This window comes from Rhinopithecus bieti, unplaced genomic scaffold, assembly GCF_001698545.2.
Source record: "Rhinopithecus bieti isolate Rb0 unplaced genomic scaffold, ASM169854v2 scaffold_5476, whole genome shotgun sequence".
NCBI classification, from domain to species: Eukaryota; Metazoa; Chordata; class Mammalia; order Primates; family Cercopithecidae; genus Rhinopithecus; species Rhinopithecus bieti.
Genome location: NW_016805433.1, coordinates 2,940,589 through 2,951,152, shown reverse-complemented (window position 1 = coordinate 2,951,152; position 10,564 = coordinate 2,940,589). Strand labels below are relative to the sequence as shown.

Here is a 10,564-nt window from a genome sequence, read left to right as displayed (position 1 = left end):
AAAAAAAAAAAAAAAAAAAAACTTTACATTTTTATAAAAAGAATATATATGGCAATTGCTCTTAATTATTTTAACTGTTTCATTCCCGCTATTACTCATAGCTGCATGTGATTTGAGATTTGGAGGCATTTAATTTCCTCAAATGTTAACATTCTCTTGATTTCACTTAAGACAAAGGTTTTGGGAGAAAACAAATGATTCTATCAGTATGTCCTTCACTATATGGCTGGGAGTATAGGTAAAATAAGAGAAGGAGGGTGGAGTAGAAATTCAGAAAACTGGGTTGTGCTCCAACAAGCTTTAAGCTATCTGTAATTTTCGTTTTGTTTTTTTTTTTTTAAGAGACAGTCTGACTTTGTCACTCGGGTTGGAGTGCAGAGGTGCTATCTTGGCTTACTGTAACTTCCACCTCCCGAGTTCAAGCAATTCTCGTGCCTCAGCCTCCCGAGTAACTGGGACTACAGGCATGTGCCACCACATCTGGCTAATTTTTATATTTTTAGTAGAGACAGGGTTTTGCCATGTTGCCCAGGCTGGTCTTGAACTCCTGAGCTCAGGTAATCCACCCGTCTCAAGTCTCCCAAAGTTCTAGGATTACAGGTATCAGCCACCATGCCTGGCTAGCTATCTGTAATTTTCATATCATTTAAGGTATCTGTAATTCTCAAGGAGTTAAAGCATTATTTTAAAAACACTTTTTTAAAAGTTTGTTTTAATATATTTTAAAACAAAACCCTGGCTTACATCAAACACTTCACAGTTACAGATGAATCTTACTATCTGTAGTAATCTTACTATCATAGAATCCTACTATGTCATATTGGAACTACTCACCGAAGTTCGATCAGGTTCTCCATCTGCCAAACCTCCCTCCATAATGAAAGAAGATAGGTTTATGCTTCTCTTTCCATTAATGTGCAGCCATCCTGTAAATCTGCAAATCCTAAAATTAAAAAATCATATTTATTAGGACTGGTATAAAATTGTGACAAGTAGAAATAAAGCACTGAGTTTATTAGGAGGGAAAAATCATTTTAGTCTGAGGTTATTCAGAAATCCAATAATTAAAACAAACAAATTTTGATATGGGCTTGAAGAATGGTAAAGGTTCAGAGAAAAATGAAAGAAGAAAAAAATATTCCAAGTGAAGAAAAATAGTAAGAGCAAGGTTAAACATGAGATTGCCTAAAATTTGAAAGGATGCATAAATCTACTTATGAAATAAGTACTACTAATGAAATAAATTAGTATTACATTGGTAAAAACTAAAAAGTATGCTAAAATGCATCATGGGACAGAATGTGGGGAAATAGATATTCTCACGTACTTTTGTTATGAGAATACAAATCAGGACAATTTTCTGGAGGACAATTAAAAATATGTCCCAGCAATTTCAAGACTAGAAATTCTCCCACAGATATACAAATGCACAGAAATATATAAATAAACAAATCCAACAAAGTAATAAATTTGATGAAAAAAACTAGAAACAACTTTAATGTTGATGGCTAGAAGCTTCCTTAAATTATATTACAGACATACAATAGAATATCATGAGGTAATTTTTAAAAATGAAGATCTGTATATACTAAACTGGAAAGAGGATCACAACATGAGGTGGGAAATGTGAGTGATGGAACATTATATAATAAGATACTCTTTGTTCTTCTGTATATTTCCATTTTTACCATGAATACGTATTACTTTTCTACAGGCATGCCTTGTTTTATTGTGCTTCGCTTTACTGCACAAAGAGATACCGCCTTTTTTACAAAATGAAAGTTGGTGACAACCTTGCAGCAAGCAAGTCTATCAGTACCACTTTTCCAACAGCATGTGCTCACTTTGTGTCACTGTGCCATAATTTGGTAACTCTCAAATATTTCAAACCTTTTCATTAAAATATCTGTTACAGCAATCTGTGATCAGTAATCCTTGATATTACTATTGTAATCATTTTGAGGCACCACAAACTACAGCCATATAAAACAACTAACTTAACTGAAATGTATGTGGTTTTGACTGCTCCACCCATCTGCCATTCTCCCATTTCTCTTTCTCCTGGCTCTTCTCTATTCCATCAGATACAATAATATTGAAATTAGTCCAATTAATAACACTACAAAGGCCTCTAAGTGTTCAAGTAAAAGGAAGAGCCACATATTTCACTTTAAATCAAAAGCTAAAAATGATTAAGCTTAGTGAGGAATGCATGTCAAAAGCCAGAAGCATGGCCTCTTACACCAAACAGCCATGTCGTGAATGCAAAGTAAAAGTTCTTGGAGGAAATTGAAAGTCCTATTCCAATGAACACACAAATGATAAGAAAGCAAAACAGCCTTGTTGTTGATATACAGCAAGTTTGAGTGGTCTGGATAGAAGATCAGGCTAATTATACAGGCAAGGCCCTAACTCTCTTCAATTCTATACAGGCTGAGAGAGGTGAAAAAGCTGCAGAAGAGAAGTTTGAAGCCAGCAGAGATTGTTCATGAGGTTTAAGGAAAGAAGTCATCTCTATAACATCAAAATGCAAGATAAAGTAGCAAGTGCTACTTGGAGAAACCACAGTTAAGTTATCCAAAAGATCTAGCTAATATCATTGATGAACATGGCTACACTAAACAACAGGTTTTCAATATAGACGAAATAGCCTTCTATTAGAAGATGCCATTAAGGACTTTCATATCTAGAGAGGAGAAGTCAACGGCAGGCTTCAAAGCTGCAAAGGACAAACTGACTCTCTCGTTAGGGGCCAATGCAGCTGATGACTTGAAGTTGAAGCCAATGCTCATTTACCATTCCAAAAATTCTAGGGTCCTTAAGAATTATGCTTTAACTACTCTGCCTGTGCACTATAAATAAAACAACAAAGCCTGGATGATAGCACATCTGTTTACAGCATGGTTTACTAATATTTTAAGCTCACTGTTGAGACTACTGCTTAGAAACAATATTCCTTTCAAAATATTACCACTCACTGACAATGCACTTGCTCACCCAAAAGTTCTGGTGGAGATGTACGAAAAGATTAATGTTGTTTTCATCTCTGCTAACACGACATCTATTCTGGAGCCCATGAATCAAGGAGTAATTTTAACTTTCATGTCTTCTTATTTAAGAAATACATTCAGTAAGGCCATAAGGCTGCCAGAGATAGTGATTCCTCTGATGGATCTGGGCAAAGTTTGAAAACCTTATGGAAAAGATTCACCATTCTAAATGTCACTAAGTACACTTGTGATTCACAGGAGGAGGTCAAAATACCAACATTAGCAGGAATTTGGAAGAAGTTGATTCCAACCCTTATGGATGACTTTATGGGTTTCAAGACCTCAGTGCAGGAAGTCACTACTGATGTGGTGAAAACAGCAAGAGAACTCGAATTAAAAGTGGAGTCTGAAGATGTAACTGAATGGCTGCAATCTCAAGATAAAACTTGAATGAATGAGGACTTATTTCTTATGGATGAACAAAGAAAGTGGTTACTGAAGACAGAATCTACTCCTGGTGAAGATGCTGTGAACACTGCTGAAATTGACAGGGACGGGGGTAGAGAAATTCTAGGCAGAAAAGCGCGGGTCCCTGGCAAAAGCCCCACCCTCAAGCTGAAAAGCGTGAAATGGCAGACCAAAACAAGAACTTATATCCCTGTTTTCCCGTTCGAATGTTGCCTTTTCCTAAACCACCCATGGCCTTGTCCTGCCCCACCCCATCTTATGCCTATGAAGACCCCAGACTCAGCCCTAAGAGAGGAGAAGCTGCTGGACATTGGGGAATATGGCTGGACACTGGAGAGAAGCGGCTTGACTTCAGAGGGACAGCCTGATAGTGTAACTTCAGAGAAGAATCCAGTCGGAGAAGGCTAGGCTTCAGGGAAAGATTACTTACCTGCCCCATCCCCTTTTCAGCTCCCCTTCCCGTTGAGAGCCACTTTCATGACAATAAAATCCCCCACATTTACCATCTTTCAATTTGTTCATGTAGCCTCATTTTTTCCAAGGACACTGGACAAGAGCTTGGGAGCCACAAGTGTAGATACAAAAGGCTGTCACACTGGCCCCTTGCCCTCATTGGTGGAAGGCAGCCGTCTCATGTGAAAAGGCAGAGGGCCCACTGATTTGTTATTAACAGTTAAGCCATACACAGATAGCAGAGCTAAAAGAGCACTGTAATATGCCCTCTGGGGCTTCAGGAGTCACAGGCACCCCGCCTGGACACTGCCACAGAGCCTCCACGGAGTTCGCTCCTGCCAGTGCCCAAAAAGCACTCGCTCTGGCTCCTGCACCTGCTCACCTGTACACTCCTTCCTGTAAGAGGTGGAACACAGCAGGTCCAAGTGAGTGGAGTTTGATCCTGCTGACACCAAAATGGCAACCCAGTTTCAGTGCTTATGCACTCCAGTTCCCACTTTGTTCACTCACTCACTCACTCACTCTCATGAGGAGTGGAGAGTAGCAGGCTGAGTAAGGCACCCCTGTCATGAGTCCCATGAAGGGGTCAGGGAAATACGCTGCTTCAAAAAGAAAAAAAAAAAAAAGATTTAGAATACTACATAAATTTAGTTGATAAAACAGTGGCAGGGTTCAAGAGGACTGATTTTTTCATTAACAAAACCTACAACCTGAACTCTCATAGTAACTATAAATACTCAAAGGTCTCTGATAACCTCTCTAACAATTATTCCTTCAAAGAGATAACAAAGCCAAAACCAATAAAATCAGTAGACTTCTAATCATTTTCTTGGAGTTTCAAAAATGTTTTCTTATTTCTACAAGTATAAAAGGCCTTACTGAAATATAAAGGCTGGTGAAACATTATTTAATTGGACTTTGTAAGGTTGGCATTTGGTTCCTTTGACATAATCAATAAGAATAGCCAAGAGACTACTCTGACTTTCAATTTAGAAACATATAAACTTTCCTTGACTACATGTATTACAATATATTGTAATTACTTGTTCCCATGAGCCAATTCTCTTCAAGGACAGAGGCTATTTTACTGATCTGTGTTTCCAGTGCTAGTTCATGGTAGACATTTCATTAACAGTTGTTGCACTTAACTAATACTGTCAACTCAATTATCTAAGTGAATAAATAAGAATCCAAAACAGCAGATGATATAAAAATTATGTCTATGGGACGCACACTGATATTTGTATTTGAATATTGCATTATTATACTCTAAAAATTTGCAATATTAACAACAAAATAACAAAACATCATAAGCAGCTTTTACTTCAAAAAATATTTTACTAATCTTTTCATCCTATCCATTCAATGTTAGGGATCCATCTATTCCTAGGTATTATACTGACCACTATGAATACATCAATTTGCAAAGCAAACAAACCCTGCCCTCATGGAGCTTATATTCTAGAAGGGGAAGACAACCAATAAAAATAATAAATTAATAAATTATGTATTAGAAGATAGTTTAAGTGCTATGGTAAAAAGTAAAACAGGTTAAGACTACCCAGGGATTAAAGGGTTACAATTTTAAATAGGATGGTCATAGTAGGTGTCATTGAAAAGGTGACATGTGAGCAATGATTTTAAGTAGGAAGGAAATCAGCTATGCAGATACCTGAGGGAAGAGTCTGAAGGTCAGAAGAAGCTGCCAGTGCCAAGGTCCTAAGGCAGAAGTTTGAGGAATAGGAAGAAAGCAATGTAGCTAGAACACATGTGAAGGATGGGAAAAGCAGAAAATGTTTCCCCACAGAGGTAAGGAAACAAAGTATAAGTAGATCATATTTGGTCCAGGTGTTCCCAATGCCTGGGCCACAGATTGATATGAGTCTGTGGCCTGTTAGGACCTGGGCCACACAGCAGGAGGTGAAAGGTGGGTGAGCGAAGCTTCATCTGTATTTACAGATGGTGGATACAGATGTATATCCCCATCATTTGCATTACCACCTGAGCTCTGCCTCCTGTCAGATGAGAGGCAGCAATAGATTCTCATAGGAGCACGAACCCTATTGTGAACTGTGCACACAAAGATTCTAGGTTATCTGCTCCTTATGGGAATCTAATGCCTGGTGGTCTGTAACTGTCTCCCATACCCTCAAGATGGACCATCTAGCTGCAGGAAAACAAGCCCAGGTCTCCCACTGGTTCTACACTATGGTGAGTTGCATAATTATTAAACAGGGTACACAATAAGTATAAATGAGCCTGAATCATCCTTAAACCATCACCACCCTCCTGGTCTGTGCAAAAAGTGTCTGTCACAAAACCAGTCCCTGATGCTACAGAATGTATCTCTTTTTTTTTTCTTTTTTTTTGCTTTCATTGTGTGTGCGTGCAGACGTGTACATTTTGGGTCAAAATTTAAAATGCACTTCTTCCTCTAAGTTGCAGTCAAAATAGTTGGAAACCACTGATGCAGTGCATTTGGAGTAGAATCTCCACTCTGCCACCCTATCATTTTCCACCAGCATGACTGTGAGCAAGTCCATTATCTTCTCTGAGTCTTTGTTTTCTCATTTGCAAATAGGGAATATTACGTGCTCTACATATTTCACAGGATTGTTGAGAGGACCCCAATAACATAATGTGTGTATAAGCTTTATACCAAAGCTCTAGACCAATCAAAATTTGCTTCACAGACCAGAAAGAGCTCTAGCAGTATCCTCAATGACAGCATTTTACCAGTGAGTTTTATAATTTATATGTTTTCATGTTACTAATTAGCATCCTTTCATTTCAGTTTGAAGAATTCTCTTTCATTTTTTTGTAAGGCAGGTTTAGTGGTGGTTAACTCCCTCTGCTTTTCTTTTCTGGGAAAGTCTTCATACCTCCTTAATTTCTGAAGAACAGCTTTGTCAGATAAAGTATTCTTGGTTTACAATTTTTTTCTTTCAGCACTTTAAATAAATATATTATTCCATTCTCTCTAGACCTGCAAAATTTCTGCTGAGAAATTCACTGATAGGCTTAAGGAGTTCCCTTGCATGTGAGGATCCTTTTTTATCTTGCTGCTTTTAAAATTCTCTGTGACTTTTGACAATTTGATTAGATATGTCTTCTTTGGGTTGAATCTAGTTGGAGACCTTTGAGATTCCTGTGTCTGGGTGTTTATCTCTTTTCCAAGATTAGAGAAGTTTTCAGACATTAAATCTTTAAATAAGCTTTCTGTGTCTCTCTATTCTCCTTGAATTCTACAAATGTTAGCTCTTTTGATGATGTCCCTAAATCTGTAGGCTTTTCACTCCTTTTCATTCTTTTTCTTTTCTGATCAAATATTTTCAAATATCCAGTGTTTGAGTTTATCAGTTCTTTCTTATGCTTGATCAGTTCTGCTGTTAACAGTCTCTGTTGCGCTGTTCTTTTTAATTATTCCAACCTCTCTGTTAAACTTCTAGTTTTGTTTGTATTGCTTTTCTTATTTCATTGAGTTGTCTGTGTTCTCCTGTAGTTCACTGAGCTTCCTTAAAATAATTATTCTGATTTTTCTTTGACAGGCAATTCATAGATCTCCATTTGGGGAGGGTTGATTATTGGAAAATTATTGCATTCCTTTGGTGGTGTTCTGTTTCCTTGTTTTTTCAATATTTCTTATTGCATTGTGTTAAGGTTTGTTCACTATATGGAGTAATCATCTCTTTCAGACTTTATAGTGGTTTTAGTAGAAAAAGGCCCTATCCTATGGCTACATTCTAGGCACTGGCTGGGTGGTAGGATATGACATATGTTAGCCTTTTACTCTAAGTGATATGAGAACCCACTGGAGGGTTCTGAGCAAGGAATAACATGATCTGAGATTTTTAGTTTCTCTGTATTGACAATTATAGTGGGAGAAGGGTAGAAACTGGGAATTCGGTTAAAAGGTTACTGCATTATCTAGAAGAGAGAATATGATGCAAGAATGAAGATGAGAGCCATAAAGATACTGAGAAGAAGAATTCTACATGAATTTTGAAGGTAGAAGCAACAGGATTTCCTGAAAAATTGAATATGGAGTGGGAATGAGAAAAGATACAAGATGACCTAGATTTTTGGCTCAAATGACTGGAAGGATGTTGATCATTAAATGACATGGGAAACACAGCAGCAGGAGTAAGGTTATCTTCTTTGGGAGAGCAAGCCAGAGGATAACCAAAAATCAGAAGTTTCGTTTTAGGAATATTAAGTTTGATATGTCTATTCCATATTCGTGTGGACCTGTTAAGCAGGCGGCTGGATTTAAGAGTTTGCGGCTCAAAAAAGAGATCTGAGCTGGAGATAAAATTCAGGGAATTAACATATTGATGGCATTTAAAGCCATGAGACTGAATCAGACCACCAGGGAGTGGATATCAAAGGATGGATTTCAGAACTTCTTAGGCTTAGGGTCCACTAATTACATTAAAATAAAAGGTCATTACCAGTGTTACCTGCCTCAACAGAGCTGCCTTCTCTCTATTCCAACTTGTTGGCTGAAAGGATATCTGCAGAGCAGATAACAAGAACATATTTCATTTCATTTTGGGTCAACCAATTAAATTAAAAATAAAAAGGTCATTACTAGTATTACCTGCCTCAATATTCTAGCTATTTCCTTGAGTTTTCTATAAACCAGTTATCTTCTAGTTCCTATAAGCGGTATGTTATATGCAGAAGACATTAGCAAAATATACAAATTCAGCAACATTAGGAAGAACATGGTCAGTAAACAATATAATAGCCCAGCATTATCTGACACATTTTTACTAAATGCCTCCCAAAGGAATTCAGTCCAATAAAAGAGGTCTAGCAAATAAATTACTGTACAAGTGCTATATAACACATTTGGGCAAAGTACTGTGGTAGTTTAGACTAGTCCAAAGTATTTGGGGGAAACTGCATAGTACTGAAGTCTGCTGCTGCCAAATGACCGGCATTTTAAAATACAAAACTATAATCAAACAAGAATACCAAAATATTATGCAAGTCTGATACTATGTCTCTACTCTCCGGACCTTGGAAAAATCATTCATAAAAGGAAAAGGACAATGACACCTACCCTACACAGTTAAACAACAAGAAAAACCACTGAATGATTTACTTATTACTCTTCCATCACCATTAAACTGTCCAAGAATTTAGTTATGACATCACACAAGGATCTGTCTAGGCAAGGTTCATCTTGATTAATTCTGCTGGCTCTAAAAGAATTCTTTTTGGTCGAAGACCTATCTTTCTCCAGTTCAGGAGAGTTTCTTCTGCTTTTTTTGTTAACTCTTTCTTCCTTTCTAGTCTCTGTTCTTTCTCGCTAAAATTTGTATTAGAAAAATGTTGGACCTCCATCTTTCTTGATTTCAATGTGATATTTAACGTTCCACTTATTTTTGGGTACTTCCTGAAGTATCTTATCAACTTTATTTCCCGGATCACTAACTTGCAAATTCTACCAATTTACCATCTTTGGACCATTTTATTCCTTAGCCCATTCAATGACTTTTAACTTTCATCTTTTTTTAATGACACATTCTTATTGCCCAATTACACATTAGTCTGTTATTGTTTCATGACTGTAGTATTTTTTTGAATCTTTCTAACTACACAGGAATTTAACTGCTCTGCTGTTTGGTGCTCTTCTATCCAGGGAATCCTCTCTGTTTCCTCTGAAGTTATTTGTTACTTCTTCTTGATGCTTCCCCTTCTGTGCTGTTGGCTTTCCTCAACTATCTGGTGATCCTAAGTTGTCTAACATATTGATGAATAAATGCTGTGTAATTTTTTTTTTTTTTTTTTTTTTTTTTGAGACACTGTCTTGGTTATGCTGTCGCCCAGGCTGGAGTGCAGCAGCACAATCACAGCTCACTACAACCTCAACCACCTGCGTGCAAGCAATCTTCTCGCCCCAGACTTGTGAATGGCTGAGACCACAGCAGACATGTACCACCAGACCTGGCTAATGTTTTTTTTGTTTGTTTGTTTGTTTTTTTGTTTTTTTTTTTTTTGAGACAGAGTTTCACTCTTGTTGCCCAGGCTGGAGTGCAATGGCATGATTTCAGCTCACTGCAACCTCCGCTTTCCGGGTTCAAGTGATTCTCCTGCCTCAGCCTCCCGAGTAGCTGGGATTACAGGAACCTGCCACCACGCCCAGCTAATATTTTGTTAGTAGAGATGGGGTTTCACCATGCTGGCCAGGCTGGTCTCAAACTCCTGACCTCAGGTGATCCGCCTCAACCTCCCAAAGTGTTGGGATTACAGGCGTGAGCCACCGTGCGCGGCCCTGGCTAATATTTTTAAATTGTGTAGAGATGGGGTGTCACTTTGTTGTTCAGGCTGGTCTTGAACTCCTGGCCTCAGTCCTCATTTCAGCCTCCCAAAGTGCTGGGATTACAGATATGAGCCACCACGCCTGGCCCCATCCTTCATTTTTAATAGACAGCATGAATATTGAGGTTTTAATACCCTTAAGTGTTTGTATCTGATAAAAGAGACTCAGTTATGTATATTTCAGTGATATGTTCCCATATTCCACTATACATGAACTAAGTAAGGAAACACTTTTATCAATTTTTTTTAACTAAAGGGAGATAGATGTTGCAGTATATCTGTATAGCTTAGGGATCAGCAAACTTTTTTTTTTTTTTTTTTTT

At 37.7% G+C, this 10,564-nt stretch overlaps 1 protein-coding gene across 1 annotated transcript in view; it reads right to left on the bottom strand.

Annotated features, from left to right (window-relative positions):
* Nucleotides 1–10,564, bottom strand: part of OSBPL8 (oxysterol binding protein like 8) — a 209,750-nt gene that overhangs the window by 137,378 nt on the left and 61,808 nt on the right. Inside the window, 1 exon segment of the mRNA XM_017872516.1 lies at nt 835–943. Within this exon segment, the coding sequence (XP_017728005.1) occupies nt 835–876 (42 nt within the window). The 5' untranslated portion in view covers nt 877–943.